Source organism: Chamaea fasciata, unplaced genomic scaffold (genome assembly GCF_029207755.1).
Source record: "Chamaea fasciata isolate MVZ Bird 193981 ecotype frontalis unplaced genomic scaffold, bChaFas1.0.hap1 SCAF_35, whole genome shotgun sequence".
Classification (NCBI taxonomy): Eukaryota; Metazoa; Chordata; class Aves; order Passeriformes; family Sylviidae; genus Chamaea; species Chamaea fasciata.
The window spans coordinates 1,782,505-1,800,597 of record NW_027094120.1 but is presented as its reverse complement, the minus strand read 5'-3'; the positions used below and the strand labels follow the sequence as shown (position 1 = coordinate 1,800,597).

The 18,093-nt window shown below is 48.4% G+C and overlaps 1 protein-coding gene and 1 long non-coding RNA gene across 2 annotated transcripts; both read right to left on the bottom strand.

Moving 5' to 3' along the window:
- Window positions 1-9,924: 9,924 nt before the first annotated feature.
- Window positions 9,925-11,392, bottom strand: LOC136303480 (histone H3-like centromeric protein A). Its single transcript, XM_066207144.1, has 2 exons — window positions 11,005-11,392; window positions 9,925-10,370 (listed from the first exon to the last, which is right to left on the bottom strand). The coding sequence occupies exons 1-2, from the start codon at window positions 11,113-11,115 to the stop codon at window positions 10,236-10,238; spliced, it is 246 nt and encodes an 81-aa protein (XP_066063241.1). The 5' UTR covers window positions 11,116-11,392; the 3' UTR covers window positions 9,925-10,235.
- A 505-nt stretch (window positions 11,393-11,897) lies between these two features.
- On the bottom strand, window positions 11,898-13,157 carry LOC136303481 (uncharacterized). The gene is made up of 3 exons (XR_010724230.1): window positions 13,120-13,157; window positions 12,876-13,003; window positions 11,898-12,329 (listed from the first exon to the last, which is right to left on the bottom strand). It is a non-coding gene; the product is annotated as an uncharacterized lncRNA (long non-coding RNA).
- Window positions 13,158-18,093: the final 4,936 nt, after the last annotated feature.

Genomic DNA, 18,093 nt, shown 5'->3' with positions numbered 1-18,093 from the left:
GGTGTGTTTGATGGAAAAAACCCAGCACGCATTTCTATCGGAACATCAGAACCTGAGCAGAAACAATGGGCAAGTCACAGTGAAGTGACTGTGCCTGCTGACTTGTACTAGTTGACGCTGTACCTGCTGACGACCGACTTGTTCCGGGTTCTCTAAATGAACACACTGCAATGATTTCCCCCACCTGTTTAGCCAACTGCCTGTCGCTTCGGAGAGGACTATAAAAACCCTGGAGACCCGCGCTCACTTTTGTGATCACCCCACTGGAGGAACTCGCGTCTATAGGCATCTTCAAAAGCCTCGAGGACTCGGCCCTCCATGTTGGTAGCTATAATCCCCTTCCCCTCTTTTTCTGTCTTTCTTACTATTCTCTTTTCTCTCCCCACTATCGCATTTGTTGGCACTAAATAAAGGTGCATTTGTGATTGAGTAAACTGAGTTTGTCCCCCGCTGTGTCTTTTGTGCTCTGAGATCCCTAAAACGAACCATCACGAACCCCGCTTGTGTGAGCGGATCGTGACATTAAATTGGCGTCACGGACAGGATCTTGATGGACAGAGGGGTTGCGGGTTTTATATAGTTTGTAACAGGGGAAGGACCCTCGTCTCAGCCGCACCTAGCACGCCACTTCGGTGAGCGCTGTTAGAAAGCAAGGGGGGCGAGGGAAAATTCCCGCAAACTGTATACACCCAGGCGTATAGCACTCCCTGTCATCAGGATTTTCACAAAAGGATCTCATTATGCAAAAGATGGGACTGTAGTTAGGTTTTGGTTTTTTTTTTTTTGTGTTTTGGGCTGCTTGGTGTAGTTGAGGAGACAACCATTTGTAACTAAGGTGAACCTCCCAGGCAGTTTTGGTCTCCTCGCCCATTCCAGGGAAGCGAAGGGAAACACAGTTTTAGCTGTGCCTTTGGTGTAACTTTAAGCATACCTCCCTGAGAGTGGTTTTGGTCCCTTCACAAAATGAGTGAAAAACATAAGAATGCATTTTATGCTTTGCTAGCAAAACATAGTGCTAGACCTTCTCCAGACGGAGAAAGGTGGGCACAGAATAATTGGTTTAACTTTAAAAACATTGTAGATTGAATATATTCTTTGCAACATGATGCTAGATACAAACTGGGCAGAAATAAAACCATTCTTTGCTCAGTTTTGGGGGCCTGTCTTTCGGCAGCCATAGAGACCCGTTCTGAGCGGGTAAGTGAAGAAAAAGCAGTCATAGAATCCCTGCAAAATTTGGTAGAAGCTTTGCAAAAACAATTAGAACAGGAAAGAAATCAGAATTATTTGCTGCAAATTTCTCTTGCAGAAGAGCGAAGCAAAAACTTAAAATCTGTAGATTCACCCACAGAAATAGAAGGAAAGGAGACATACAACATTAAACAAATATACCCTCAGAAAGAATTAGTACACATGCAAAACTGTGGGGAACACTGTTGCTCCAACTTGAGACCTCTCATCAAAACACAATATAATTCTATAAATGAAGAGGATCATGATCCCCACATAACCACCAAAGAAATACCATACATGGCCACTGAATTAGCTAAATTAAAGAAAGAATACTTCCGCCTCCCTAGTGAATCAGAGACGGAGTATGTTTTTAGAGTTTCCCTCACAGGGGGTGACCAAATTCAATTAAGTGAACAAGAAGCAAGTGGCTATTGGGGACATGGAGTTTTCTTAACAACAGGAAATACACGTGCTCCATGGTCCCTGACACAGCGTGCAGCTTACTGGGCAGGGGGGTTAAACCCCCTTGAGAGGGGCGACCCTCTGGCAATAGTCGGCACTCCAGACCAACTCCTAGAAAACATACACAAAGCTGCATGCTTGCAAATGATACATGAGAGAAAATTAATCTCTGGCTATGAGTCACCAATGCAACAGCCTGTCAAACCTGAGATTATGACCTCTTTAATTCGAGGTTTGCCAGAGTCTCTTAAACCAACAGCAATTCTTCAAAAAACAATAGCATCTATCTCTCCGGTAGATAGACTTGAAAGATTTCTTAGACATACAAGAGATCAAACTGGTTCCACTGACTCCACTGACTCCTCACCTTTTACAACTCCTAGCACACAATATAACAGCAGTCATAAACTTTGGACATGGAGTGAGGTAGCAGAGGAGTTAATAAGTTACAGTAGAAAATATGGACCAGTGAAGTACTCAGAGGACAAACCAGGAAAACCCAGAGGAGTCAGGCACATTGCCTCTCCTAATGAAAAATCAGAAAAGGGAAAACAAATTTCCAACCAGCAGCAGCTGTGGTCACTAGGACTGAAAAGGGGAGTGGCGCAAAAAATTATAGATAAATTGCCTTATGATAAATTGGCTAAAATAATTTCTAATTGGCCCTGTCCCAAACCCATTGTGTTGGAATCATCCAACCAACAACCCAGCGCACCTCCTCTTCCACAAACCTTAGGCAACAAGCCACAGCACTCCCTAGCACAAGTTTTAAACAATAAGACACAGCCAGTGGGGGGTGTTCAACAGAAAATAACTTCCCACTTAGAAAGCCTTGGTTTGCAGATCTCCTCAGAGAAAATACAAAAACCTTCTCAAGAAGTAAATTTTTTGGGTATCTGGTGGAAAGGAGGTATGACATGTATCCCACCTGACACCCTAACCTCCTTAGATCAAATTAAAGTGCCTGAGTCCAGGAAAGATCTACAGCATGCCTTGGGATTATTAGTGTTTTGGGGAAAACACATTGCAGATTTTTCAATTTTTGCCAAGCCTCTTTGTGATTTGTTGAGAAAGGGAGTAAAATGGAACTGGAGCCCTTCTCAGGAAAAAGCATTACAACTGTTGATTTTTGGAGCCACAGCTCATCATGCCCTAGGCTCTATCCACCCAACAGATCCTTTTCAGGTAGAATGGGGATTTGCTTCCTCAGGGTTGTCAGTACACATATGGCAGTGGGGTCCTGAGGGTCTGACATGGCCTGTTGGTTTTTATTCCCGTGGTTTCAGAGATGCTGAAAAGAGGTATATTACCTGGGAAAAAGGCTTGTTTGTGGTTAGCCTAGCTCTCATAGAAGTAGAGAAGATTGTACAACAACAACCAGTTGTTTGGAGAGGGCCTTTCCAAGTTTTTAAGTCAGTCACTACTGGGACTCCCCCATCTGACGGGGTGGCCCAAACAGCCTCAGTAAGAAAGTGGTATGCTCAGATTGAACATTATTGTAACATCTCAATAACCGAAGGAGCTGTGAAAAAACTGGCAGTACAAGAAGCAGAAAACTTGGATAGCATCCAAGACAAACCTGCCTCAGTCATTACCCTTCCCTTTTCCCCCAAACAGTCAGCAAGTCCTTGGTTTACTGATACTTTTCCTTTTGGCCCAACAGCTCCAAGCATAGTTCCCTCACTACGGGGACCAAGTGATTCCAAGAATCCAGCACGTTACCCTGGACAACCTGTCTTGGTGGACCTCCCCACGGTGGGAGAGGTACCACAAGTGCTAAAACCCCCTCTGAATAAATACACATGGGTAACCTTTGATGCTCTAGGGAAAGAGTATCGAATAAATGCACACTGGAGAATTTCCATCATTCTAACTTTCTGCCTTTTGGTGGCAGATTCTGTTGTGCTTACTTTTCACAGGAGAACTCCGAGGGACATGAAGGCCATATAAACCATGATAAATATTTTAAATTGGGAATTTTTAGAAGTATTAATGAAAAAATTGGCTGCCAAAACTAGGTATTTGACCAAATTACAACAACTATTGCAGTTATCCTTATTGGCTTTGGGGACACATCAGTGGTTGCTATCAAACATATTACCAAATTGGGAAAAGGTGAATGCAAATGATCACAAAATGATAATTGATGCTCTTGGTGCTACACAAAACAATGTTTCTTTGGCTCTTAGCTGCATCCAGACACAACTTTGGATGCAGACAGTTGTTGCCTCAATCATAAGGGAAGGAGGAGAAGGCACTTTTCCTACTGAAATTCAGAAAACAATTTGGGACAATGCAAATGATTTTGAAAAGGAATTCCAATCCTGGTGGAAATTAGTAAACTTTACCTATAACCCCAATACCAACACAGTTACAGCTTTTGTGTTAATCATATGTAATGCCTCTGTACACTCGATATTTCCTATCATTGCATTAGGACTGAATCATGATGGAGCTATTCTCTATGCTTTTGAGGACAGAGAATGGGCCCGTCAAAATGGCGAGAGATGGCAAACTGTTAATTTAGAATCATGTATTGTTCAGGAACAGTAAGGTTTCATCTGTGAGAGTAATGCAATCATAGCTCAAGACATTTGTCTGGACACTGAACAAAATATCTGCCACTTTGAAATTCACCCTAACCAGACTTCTGAAACAGTGCTAATATATATAGGCAATGGGTGTGCATGCTTTAAAACTGCTTGTGATGTAGTGTTTGTAGAAGAAATAGTAGTGAATCTTAAGAATCACTCAAAATTTTGTATTTGTAACTTTACCACAATTACAAGATGTGACTTTTCTTACTCAGCCCCAGTTACCTCTTATCACCTTTTACAATCTGATTATACAGTGATGCACAAATTATTGCCTCCCCCTATTGAGATGAATCTTACTTTGGTGAAGCAATTGTTGCTTCATCAGGACTTACCTGAGATTTTGAAAAAGATCAAGAAAAACAGACAGAAAGCCCTGGTAACTATTCATTACAAAGTGAGAAAAATACATCATGTCATGGAAAGGGTAAGAAAAGATGCTGAACACAGGTGGTGGGATACCCTTTTTGGGTAGTCACCTACTGCCACAGGTATCCTGAACAAAGTGGGTTATCCCATTGTTGTTCTTTTGATTTTGGTTTTGATTGGTTTTGTCTTATCAGTCATTTTATACATCCTAAATTGAAAAATGATGAAAAAGTTGACACACTTGGCATTTCTAATGGAAGCACACAGTTTAATCAATACCCCTTTTGCAAAAGACACTCCCAAAGTTATTGACACGAGATGTACTACCCTAACAGTAAAAATTAGGCCTCCAACAGCAGATTAATTTGAAAATGTTAATGGCTTGTTTTGATTATTGTTATTTGTTTTAATTATGTCATATTGTAATCAAAATTAAGTTTTTGTTTGAAAATTGTTATAACTTTAAGAAATTTGATGATTTGTTCTGATTATTTTGATGAAATTGTTTTAATCAATATTGATTGATTTTGTTTTGTTTTTATTTCCTTTTCCTATTTCTCTCTCTCTTTCTCTCTCTCTCCCTCTCTCTTTCACACACACTCTCTACTGTCCCTGTTTTTTCCGGGATATGCTACTGACATGGACGAGTCCTGAAGACTTTGCAAGACTACGGAACCCTGCAGAAGGAGCTCTCTTGACGACAATCGTGAGTCACGGGGTGGTGTAAGAGACGGTCCGAAGATCCCTCATCTGCCTCACGACCATCGTCAAGGACAGAGACTGAAACCCCTAAAAGGGACTTTAAAATCTCAATACAGGAGTTCTGGCCTGGCTGAGGTGGGATGTTGGCCAAGTGCTGCCTGCAGGTGTGTTTGATGGAAAAACCCAGCACCCATATCGGAACATCAGAACCTGAGCAGAAACAATGGGCAAGTCACGGTGAAGTGACCGCGCCTGCTGACTTGTACTGGTTGACACTGTACCTGCTGACGACCGACTTGTTCTGAGCTCTCTAAATGAACACACTGCAATGATTTCCCCCACCTGTTTGGCCAACTGCCTGTCGCTTCGGAGAGGACTATAAAAACCCTGGAGACCCCCGCTCACTTTTGTGATCACCCCACTGGAGAAACTCGCGTCTATAGGCATCTTCAAAAGCCTCGAGGACTTGGCCCTCCATGTTGGTAGCTATAACCCCCTTCCCCTCTTTTTCTGTCTTTCTTACTATTCTCTTTTTCTCTCCCCACTATCGCATTTGTTGGCACTAAATAAAGGTGCATTTGTGATTGAGTAAACTGAGTTTGTCCCCCGCTGTGTCGTTTGCGCTCTGAGATCCCTAAAACGAACCATCACGAACCCCGCTTGTGTGAGCGGATCGTGACACCTGGTAGCTTTTGTATGAGATTAATCCTTGGGCATATGCAATATCAGAGGTGGTATTCACATTTGAAGGATAAGCTCCTGGATGAAGATGAGAGTTCTTTTCCATAGAAAGGAAAGCATGTAGCCCCCGTGTTTGCAGTACTGATGAGAGGCTGCGCAGGGGAGGTAAAGGCCAACCAAGAACTCTCTATCATGGCACCTTTTTGGTGGGAGCAATCCTTGGACATAATATTGGAAGAGTTATCTAATTTGGGTAATGGGTAAAATCCCTGGACATATTCAATTAATTGCACTTACATCTGAAAAGCATTTGTGATGTAGAATGCATGTACTAAGTTACCATACTTATTAGCTTAAATAAAAGAAGTGACTCCACCCTGTAGGTTCAGCTTGTTAATGTGTGAACCAAATTTGGTTCCTGCTGGCAGTGATTGCTTCTGCAAGAAGGATAAGTTGTCCTTCGATGGTTAACTTGATCTTCAGTGGGGGTGTGCTGGAATCATTACTGATACCATTCCTGGAAGGAAAAAGCAGTATGAATCTCTGCAGTGTTACCCTGGACAGATTACCCCTTAGTGGCTCAAGTTGTTTAATCATTCAGACTAATGACGAAAGTCCTTTTCCCCACTCAGAATCTCTGTTCCATCTCTTTAAATGCAGTTGAGTTGAATAGTGAATATTTCTTTGGTCTTTCATGATGTTAGGCCTTGACATTCCTCAGGAGGAATCTCAACTTCTACTTTATGAAGTGCTTGCCCACCACTGTTGCTGCTTCCCATGTTTTCAGGGGGGTCTCCTGCAATTTGAGTTGCCCTCCATGGGTAGGTTGCTCTCCTAATTTGAGTTATCAGTTCCGCAAAGTTTAGTACAGCAGTGATTGTAGATGTGGTATTGGCATTCAACTGCCTGTAACAAACCATAAGCCACAACTGTCTGTTTGGCTCTTTCATGAGCCAGACCCTGAGACCGGCTCAGTTGGTCTGAGCATGGTGCTCATAACACCACAGTTATTGGTTCAGTCTCTGTATGGCCCATTTACTTAACAGCTGGACTTGATAATCCTTGTGGGTCCCTTTCAACTCAGAATATTTTGTCATCTGTGACATAATGGCAATGCCAACAGCAAACATTGGCTAAACACTGGCAAACATCTATGAGACGAGTGTGTTAAAATGATCACTGGCCACTTTCTCAGACAGGAGAGACGGGAGTGTGACTGAGTGACAGTACCTTTTTTCTCTAAATCTATCACCACTCCATCAATGTCCAAGCACACAGGTCCTTATATTGTGGCTGTCAGGTTTGCAGTATTGGGTACTTCAGCTTTTAGTGAGGCCAAATTGGCCAGAACTTAGAAATTCCACTTCTCCCTGCAGCAAAAATCCAGCACTGGGATACACTAGCAGTCCTTGGATCAGGGAGTGCAGGTGCCACGTGGAGTCAGCACAGTCTCTGGACTCCTTTTAGGGTTCAGGCCAATGTTCAGACATTAACATTGACTCACTGCCATAAGGCAGACAACAGATTTGATCATTCAGAACATCAAAACCCCAAGTATTGTCATTGTGATCTTTGATTGGAAAGCAAGTAGCCAATATCCACTTCTCATCCAGGAGCCATAAATTAACCTTAGCAACTTGGCAGATAACATTTGCTCCATTTACTTCAGTGATTATCACTCTTGGCATCTGGGTTATACACCCAGCTTCTTGGCATCCTGCTTCATTAGCACTGAGTGTTGTGCTCCTGTATCTATTAGAAATGTAATTAATTGTTGACAAGAACCAACCGGAATCTGGATGTATGGATCATTAGTACATATGTATTGATAGGATTCCACTTGTTGGATTTCAGTCTCACTTGGTTTGTGCCTGGAATGCTTTTGCAAATCAGCCACCTGAACGAACTCTGTACAATACAGGATGAATTGGTAGCTTGCTTTAGCATCACATTTGCCTTTTCTTTCAGTTTTCATCTTTTCTTCCTGAAACTGTTTCTGCAGCTGTTCTCAGTAGCAGATAATTCAGCTGCTTTCATACTATTTCATCTCTCAGATCTTGTTTCTCTGTTCTATAATTTTCCTTATTCAAATTCTCAAATAATTGTCTTTCTTTACACTCTGCTGAAGCAAATAGGTTCCTAAGATGATCTTTCTCAGCTGTAAGTTTATCAACTTGGATTCTCAGTTTTTTCTCCTGTCTCCATCTCAGAAGCCAGTGATGACTTTGATACCTCATTTTCTGTGTCAGTTTTATTTTTGGTGAGCCTCCTTAAATGTTTGCAGCCACCACCCCCCAGCTCACTTACTGAGGGTGGTGAAAGTTGTTTTTAAGACTCCAGTTAACATTGGCCTGTGGGGCCACAGTAATGATAGGTCTCTCAGAAGTTCCAACTCCCACATCAACATCTTTATCCTGCCTGTGGCAAAGGAATGCAACTTTCCTTTTCCCCACGTACTCCATTCCAGGCACTACATTCTCCAGAGAAGCAGTGGATAATTTATCACTTCCTGAGAAATTCCTTTCTGCAAGCCTTTTGCTTACACTGCATTCCATCGAGCACTGGGACCCTGCTGCTCCCTTTTGGGCAGTCTGCTTCCTTGCTGTGATTCCAATCTCCTGATTGTGTTCTGTTTACTAATCAATCAGTGAAACCCATCCTTCTGCCATAGCTAATTAGCCCCTATGATCTCTCTCCCCATATTAAAGGTCTTTTCCCTTTGTCTTCCTCTCTTGGGGTCAACACTTGCCTTAAGTGACCCTGTAATTCTGCCACAGTGTTTTATCATGTCCAGCAAAACTCTAACCATGGGAGCCACACACTTGGATAACCAGTGATGTAGGTGAGGGCTGTCCTGGAACATCCGTCTTTCATTAGTTGCAAACATGCTGCCTTCTGTACACTCTCTGTCCTGTGATCTATGGCTGGGGTCTTGATCCTAAGCAAATCACGCCTCTCTAATGGATCCAACCTCCTGCCCAATAGGCAGTACTCTGAGTTAAAAACCACAGTTTTCTCTAGTCACCCACCATTAAAAATACTTCTGGCCCCCAGAAGCCGTGGGCCTCTGCCTCAGACAAATGATTCAATCACCCCTGTCAGAGGTACTCTCCAAACATAACCAGTTTCCAATTCCCATGGAAGTCTGCTATACTTTCCCTGAAAGTTGCTATCTTGGCTGCTGTACCACACTGTTTTAGTAACATTTTTCAGATGTGTGTTGGCGAAGGCAGGAACGGGATGGGACTGCTGGGCTAGCTGTTCTCAATCTTTAGTGAAGCGTCAGTCTCATTACAGGGGTAGAGACAATTGGGAAAAAGCAACAGCTCACTGCCTGCCTGCAGCAGCCACAAATTTCTTTGTTACAGAGCATCTTAAAAACTTTTCAGCCAATAGTCTACTGCTAAAGCTTACAGACAGTTTAGCCAATCAATTATAGCACATGTACACCTGCTTTGAACAATGCTTGCTTGTATGCTTTTCTATTAAAAATTCACAATACCCTTACTAAGCTTAAGACCTTCTACTATCTAGTCAGGCATACATTTTCTGCAGTGCTAAGATTTATTCAAGCCAAACCTAGAAACTCAGCTTTTGTTTCCCATGTCCTTGTTTGCTCTACTACTGTATGTTAGATTCTAATTTCAAACTTTCCAGTTGCAGCAGATTCTGAGTTCTCAGCTTTTTCTCCTTAAGGCCTGCTTTTTCAGCTCCTAAAAATCCTTTTTACTTTTAGTGTTTTCCACACAGACCCTGACTATCATCGAAGGTTTTATCTTTAAATAGGGTTTGTAATGTGATTTCCTCATCATCAGATGTACTGCTGCTTATAGGGTCATTAGAGAGTGGGGTTTAGTCAAAGCAATCTTCCATCCTGTCCACAATTTGAGTTAACTTTATTTGAAGGTTCAGTAACAAAAATATTCCCCAGCAAACTCAGCACCAGCACGTCTGGGGAAAAAGAGGGCTGAGAGGACCCCAAAACAGGGGGTATCCCAAACCAGGTGGGTGGGGGCGGGGCTGGGATTTTAGGGGGGATATTTGGGGTCCCTGAGGTTTGGGGGGCTTAGAGGGTCCCATAGGAGGTCCCAGTAAGTTTGGGGTGTGAGATTGTCAGGAGGGAGCTCCAGGGTGGGGGTCCCAGTACAGGGCTCTGGGGGGTTGGGTCTCTGCAGGGGCTCAGGAGGGTCCCATTCAGATGCCCCCCTGCTCCAGCCCGCGCAGGCGCCGGGCCAGCTGCAGGTCTTTGGGGAACAGGGTGACTCGGCGGGCGTGCAGCGAGCACAGGTATCCGTCTTCCAGCAGCCGCACAAGGAAGGCCTCTGCTGCCTGTGTCCCAAAACCTGAGGGGGGTCTGCAAAAGCCCCCAGCATACCCCAACCCTCACAGCACCCCGGGGGGCAGCAACCCCCCAAAACACACCCCCAGGGGTCAGGGTCCTTCCAAACCCACCCACGGGCGACTGGGGGTACTGAAACCTGTAAATGTGTGCCTGTAAACGTGTGATGGGGGACCAACACCAAGTGACCCATCCCCATTCCCCAGCAGAACCCAAAAATAAGGGACCCCCCCCCAGCACCCAGAGGTCTCCCAGGGACCCTCTCAACATCCATGAAATCCTGTCCAGAACCCATTGACCTCCCCCAGCCCATGGAGACCCCCATAGACTCCCCCTCAGCTCCCATCAGATACCCCCAACAAACCTCTCAGCCCCATCCAAGCACCCAAAGAGACCTTCCTGGACCTCCCCAGTCCCCCAGAGAACCCCCAGCACCCACAGACCCCCCTGCAAGCATCCACAGAACCCCAATCCTCATGGAAACCTTTTCACCACCCATGAGATCCCCCTCAGCCCCCTTCCCCACCCCCCTAAGCCCCCTGGACACCCCCAGAGCAACCATAGAACCCCTCCAGCCCCTCTGTGACCCCCCCCTCCAGCACGCCTGGGCCCCCCAACCCCTACCTCCTGCAGGGCCAGCAGGGCCATGCGCTGCCAGCGGTAATCCACCCCGCGGGTGAAGATTAGGCAGAGCTGCTGCACCTGCAGCAGGGAGGGGATGTGGAGGGGGTACATGGGGGCATCGGGGTCACAGGGAGTGGAGGGACATCAGGACAATATGGAGGGGATGTGGGGGCATTGGGGATAACCCGGGCTGGGGCCACCACCCTGGTGACATGGAGACACTGTCTTGGGGACATTCCAGGGGCAGGAACGCTGGGGACAGGAACATCTGGGGATACACTGGGGAGTGGGGGAGGAGGGATGTCCCCATCATGATGGGGACACCCTGCAGAGACCCCAGGTGGGAGGCAGGGGGGATACACCACTCTGGGAACATCTTGGGAATACCCTTGGCCACGGGAACATGTGGACACTCTCCTGGGGAGGGGACACCCCGATGGGACAGGGGGGACAGTGCCAGCACAGGGGGCGGGGCACAGGGAACACCCAACCCATGCAGCCTCTGAAGGTTACGGGACACAAGGATGTCTAGAACCACAGAAGGACATTGGGAGATATGCAAGGATGTTGGGGGAGGACAGGCCCACCATGTCACAAGGATGGGGAGGACAAGGACATGGGGAGGGTTGGAACAGAGTTGAGGGGGGACCCTGGGGGAAGGGAGTGGTCCTGAGAAGTCCCAGGGAGTGATTTGGGTTTCTGGGGGGTGACTTGGTGGGTCTGGAGGGGGTTGGAAGGTCCCAATGGGTGTTTGGGATGGGGCCGAAGGGGAGACTGGAGGGTTCCAGGTTGGATTTCAGGGGTCCCAGGGTAGATTTGGGGCTTGGATTTTGGTCCTAAAAATTTTTTGAAGGGTCCCAGTGGGTATTTGGGGGAGTCCTGTGGGGAGCTGAAGGATCCCAGGGTGGATTGCAAGGTTCTGGGAGAGGTTGCAGAGCCCAAGAGGGTTGATCTAGGGTGTCCTGAGATGGATTTGGGGATCCCAGGAGAGGGGATCCAGAGTGGTTTGAGAGATACCAGAGAATGCTGGAGGTCCTGAGGTGGATTTGGGGGGGTCCTGGAGGGGTTTGGGGGTCCCCAAGTAGATTTTATGGGTATCTGAGATGATCTGTGTGGTCCCAGGGAAGTTTGGGAGCCCATGGGGGGTGCTGGGGAGGTTCCGTCAGGGAAATTGGGGTGTCCGGGGATTTTGGGGTGCAGGAGTGTTCATTTTGGGATGTGGGGGGTTCTCACCAGGCGGGCGAAGGGGCCGGGGCGCAGCAGCAGGCGGGTGCTGCTCTGGTACCTGCGGATCTCCTGCAGTGCTCCCTGACCCGGGCGGCACCCTGGGGGAGCATTGGATGGGGGTCTGTACGGGCTTTAGGGGATCTATTTGGCCTGGGGGGCACAGATGGGGGGCTCTGAGGGAACATGGGGGGTATAGGAGATCTAAAGGGCCTGAGAGGACACAGGGGCCTATAGGGGATCTAAGGAGTGGGGGCTATGAGGGCCGGGGGGACAGGGGAAAGCTGGGGGGGTTATAAGGAATCTCTAAGGTCTGGGGGGACATTGCGTGCATGAGGGATCTATAGGGAGCTACAGTGATGGCCGATACAGGGGAGCTACAGGAGGCAGGGAGTACGGGGGTTATAGGGCACAGGGTATAGGGAGCTATAGGGGAGAGGGAGTGTGGGGTGACTATGGGTGATGGCAGGGGTATATAGGGCACAGGTATACAGGTATATAGGGTACAGGTGGGGGGCGGGGGAGGGTTTATAAGGGGAGCTCTATAGTGGGGTCCGTAAGAGCTCTGGAGGGGGGTCTAAAAGGGGCCTCGACGTGGGAGGTCCAGAGGGGGTGTCTATAAGGGGAGTCCTCGTCCCCTCACTCACTGCGTGCCCGCGGCCGGGGCGGTGGGGGGCTTGCGGGGCGGCCGCGCCGTCTTGGGGTGGGCTTGGGGCGGGGCATGGTGCAGCCGAGTCCACCGCGGGGTCAGGGCGATTCCAGGCGTCCGGCAGGGCTGGAGGGGACCAGGCGGAGGGGGAAGGGGGGGTCAGGGCGGACCCCGGTGTCCGGGGCCCCCCACGCCACCCCCGGGGCCCCCCGAGTCCTCCCGCTCCCCGCCCGGGACCTCACGCTCGGGATCCGCCGCGCCGTTCAAATCTCCCGCCGCGCCGCGCCGCTCCTGACGTCACTTCCTCCCGCGCGCCAATCGGGGCGCGCCACCGCTCTGCCCCGCCGGGCGCCGCGACTCGATGGTGCCGCGGCAGCCGTGGGCTCATTAGCATAAATCTGCATGGCCCCGCCCCGGGCACCTCGCGCCTTGGCGCTCCCAGCGGAGTCTCGGTTATCGTCCCAGTGTGACCCCAGTCACTCCCAGTGTAGTTCCCGTTGCTCCCGGTTATCCACGTGGTTCCAGTTACTCCCAGAATGATCCCAGTGTGATGCCAGTCCCCCACCATATGATTCTAGTGCCTTCCAGTCACTCCCAGTGTGAGTTCAGTATGAACAGAACGGCTCTCAGTATGATACCTGTCACATCCCCAATGGTCCAAATCAATTCCTGTCCCTACTAGAATGATCCCAGTCACTCCCAGAATGATACTGGTTGCCCCCAGTGTGGTTACAGACATTGCCAGTACGAACCCAGCATGATTCCAGTTGTTCCCTGTATGATTCTAGTTGCCCCACTTGTGGTCCTAGTACCTCCAACATGGTTCCAGCATCTTCCATTTGCTCCCAGTGTGTCTTCAGTTGGCTCCAAACATGGTCCCAGTAGCTCCCTGTGCCTCCCAGTAACCAGTAGGGGTCAGTCAAGGGTTACAACTGTCCATGAAATCCACTGGGAGAAGCAGATTGGGGGGTTAGTGAAGCTACGGTGACCCATGTGGGCTTTGGGGTCTCTTCAGGACATTGCCTCACAGACCTGCCGGTTTACCCCCAGTTTTCCCAGTGGGCCACCCCACCCCTCATTTGACCCCATCAGGCCTTCCAGTTGCCCCTAGCTGTTCACCCCGGCCACCTAGCTGCCCCTCAGTTCTCCCAGCAGGCCATCACATCCCCATTTGACACCATTGAACCTCCCAGTTTCTAACACTAGTCATCCCAGTTGTCCCCCTAAATCCTACAGTTCCTCCCAGTCCTTCCAGTGGGCCACCACACACCCATTTCACGGAATCACTGAGGCTGGAAAATCCCTCCAAGACTGAGTCCAACATCTGACCACCTTCTACCTTATGACTCGACCATCACGCTGAATGCCGTGTGTAGTTGTTACTTGAACTCCTCCAGGGATGGGGCCTCCACCACCTCCCTTGGCAGCCCATTCCAATGCCTGACAACCTTTTCTTTGAAGAAATTCTTCCTGATGTCCAACCCGAACCTCCCCTGGCACAGCTTCAGGCCATTTCCTCTTGTCCTGTCCCTTTTTTCCTGGAAGCAGAGCCTAACCTCGCCTGGCTGTCGCCTCCTGTCAGGGAGTTGTGCAGAGCCAGAAGGTCTCCCCTGAGTCTCCTTTTCTCCAGGCTGAGCCCCCACAGCTCCCTCAGCCGCTCCTGGTGCTCCAGGCCCTTCACCAGCTCCATTCCCTTCCCTGGACACGCTCCAGCCGCTCAATGTCTCTCTTGCAGTGAGGGGTCAGAACTGGGCCCACAGGACTCAAGGTGGGGCCTCCAATCACTGCCCTGGTCCTGGTGGCCACACCATTCCTGATCCAGGCCAGATGCCACTGACCTTCTTGCCCACCTGGGCACACACTGGCTCAAATCCAGCTGGCTGCCAACCAGCAGTCCCAAATTCCTTCCTGTTGAGCAGCTCTCAAGCCATTCCTTTCCCAGCCTGGAGCATTCCATGGGCTTGTTGTGACCCAGCACTTGGCTTTTTTGACTCTTACACCATTATTCTTGGCCCATCAGTGCTGCCTGTCCTGATCCCTCTGCAGAGTTTCCTGTTCTTCAGCAGATGCACACTTCCACCCAAGTTGGTGTGATCTGTGAACTTCCTGAGTGTGCCCTCAATCCCCTTGTCCAAGTCACAGATGAAGATGTTGAACAGGACCAGCCCCAACATTGAGCCCTGGGGAATCCCAGCAGTGCCCAGCCCCAGCTGGCTGTGGCCCCATTCCCACCCCTCCTTGGCCTGGCCACCAGCCAGGTGTTCCCAGTGAGAGGCACCTGTCCCAGCCAGGAGCTGCAGGTGCTCCAGGAGAGGCAGGGAGGTGGAGGCAGTGCCAAAGGCTTTGCTGAGCTTCAGGCAGACACACCCATACATGTCCAACATCCACTTGGGCCACGTGGGGACAGCAAATCAGGTGAGTCAGGCAGGACCTACCTTTCCCAAGCCCTGGCGGTTCCCAATGCCCTGGTTTTCCTGTCCGTGCCATGGGCTCCCCCCAGGGAATCTGTTCCAGGCCTGTCCCAGCACCAAGGCCTGGAGTTTGCTGGATCCTTCTGGCCCTGATCTCAGTGGCTCCCCTTCACCTCCAGTATGGTTCTAGTCATTCCCTGTATGATCCTAGTCATTCCCACTATGATACCAGCATGATCCCAGTTGCTCCCATTCACCCCCAGTATGATTCTCCTTACTCCCTGTCACTATCCAGCACGGTTCCAGTCGTTCCCTGTATGATCCTAGTTACGCCAGTTGTGATCCCAGTACCCCCACCATGGTTCCAGCATCCTCCAGTTGCTCCCAGCACGGTCCCAGTAGCTCCCAGTGCCTCCTTGTGGCCAGTGGGGATCAGTTGAGGGTTGCAGCTGTCCATAAAACCCATCTGGAGGAAAAAGGACACACAGGTGATGTGGGGGGATATGGAGGAACATGGAGGCACTGTCCTGCTGTCACCAAAACTGCGGGAAAAACAAAGAGTCTCCAACAACATTTTTAGTATTAGAGAATTAAGGCATTACTTTATTCTGAAAATAATTTCATCCATATATTGCTTGGGTTGTGCAGAGAAAACCATTCCATCACACACAGCTGTTTACTAGATTTTTCACATACTTAAACAGTCAAAACCCAGAAAAATTCATTGGTGCCATTTTCATTGGCCACAAGTTACACAGTTCTTTGTATTTGATTTCCTATTGGTTATTGATCACTTTGCCTCCAATGCTAATTAGGTCCTTGTTCTTTGTTCTCTTACCGATCTTTTCCCAGACCAGGTGTCTCTGACACACCAGGAAGGATGTTCAGGCATTGATGGTCATTTATCTCTTGAGCATCCTCTGGCAGCTACCAGTCCATTGAAACATCAAGTTCATCAGGCCTTGCTCAGCAAACAGTCTTTTGAAAAGAAAGTTCCTTTCCCCCTGGGCAAAGATGAACAAAACCCCTGACTAAAGGTAGTTAAAAATTTTAGAAGTTACATAATTTCCAACACCGCCCCTCCCCATAGACACAGTACTGCCACCCTGTGTCCCCATGTCCCCTCATCTCCCTCATGTACATATGTCCACAAGGTCCCTCATGTCCCATCTGTCCCTCCACATATGCCACAATGTCCTCATGTCTCCCATGTGTCGCCAGTATTGCGTGTGTTCCCCATGTTCCCACCTAACCCCCATCCCCCAGTGTTTGTGCCCTGTGGTAGGAGGTGCCAGGACTCTTCGTGGCCAGCTGGGACATCCCTCTAGTGGTCTTGTGTTCCTATGGGATACAAAAAATAGAGGGAGGGAACACCCTGAATGCAGGGGTGTAAGAGACGATCTGAAGATCCCTCATCTGCCTCACGACCATCGTCAAGGACAGAGACTGAAACCCCTAAAAGGGACTTTAAACTCTCAATACAGGAGTTCTGGCCTGGCTGAGGTGGGATGTTGGCCAAGTGCTTCCTGCAGGTGTATTCGATGGAAAAACCCAGCACCCATATCGGAACATCAGAATCTGAGCAGAAACAATGGGCAAGTCACGGTGAAGTGACTGTGCCTACTGACACTGCACCTGCTGACTTGTACTGGTTGACGCTGTACCTGCTGACGACCGACTTGTTCCGGGTTCTCTAAATGAACACACTGCAATGATTTCCCCCACCTGTTTGGCCAACTGCCTGTCGCTTCGGAGAGGACTATAAAAACCCTGGAGACCCCCGCTCACTTTTGTGATCACCCCACTGGAGAAACTCGCGTCTATAGGCATCTTCAAAAGCCTCGAGGACTCGACCCTCCATGTTGGTAGCTATAATCCCCTTCCCCTCTTTTTCTGTCTTTCTTACTATTCTCTTTTCTCTCCCCACTATCGCATTTGTTGGCACTAAATAAAGGTGCATTTGTGATTGAATAAACTGAGTTTGTCCCCCGCTGTGTCGTTTGTGCTCTGAGATCCCTAAAACGAATCATCACGAACCCCGCTTGTGTGAGCGGATCGTGACATTAAATTGGCGTCACGGACAGGATCTTGATGGACAGAGGGGTTGCGGGTTTTATACAGTTTGTAAAAGGAGAAGGACCCTCATCTCAGCCGCAACTAGCACGCCACTTCGATGAGCGCTGTTAGAAAGCAAGGGGGGCAAGGGAAAATTCCCGCAAACTGTATACACCCAGGCGTATAGCACTCCCTGTCATCAGGATTTCACAAAAAGGTCTCATTGTGCAAAAGAGGTGACTGTAGTTAGTTGTGGTTTTTTTGTGTTTTGGGCTGCTTGGTGTAGTTGAGGAGACAACCATTTGTAACTAAGGTGAACCTCCCAGGCAGTTTTGGTCTCCTCGCCCATTCCAGGGAAGCGAAGGGAAACACAGTTGTAGCTGTGCTTTTGGTGTAACTTTAAGAATACCTCCCTGAGAGTGGTTTCAGTCCCTTCACAAAATGAGTGAAAAAGATAAGAATGCATTTTATGCTTTGTTAGCGAAACATGGCGCTGGACCTTCTCCAGATGGAGAAAGGTGGGCACAGAATAATTGGTTTAACTTTGAAAACATAGTAAATAGAATATATTCTTTACAACATGATGCTAGATATAAACTGGGCAGAAATAAAACCATTCTTTGCTCAGTTTTGGGGGCCTGTCTCTCGGCAGCCATAGCACCCCGTTTTAAACGGGTAAGTGAAGAAAAAGCAGTAATAGAATCCCTATTAAATTTGGTAGAAGCTTTGCAAACACAATTAGAACAGGAA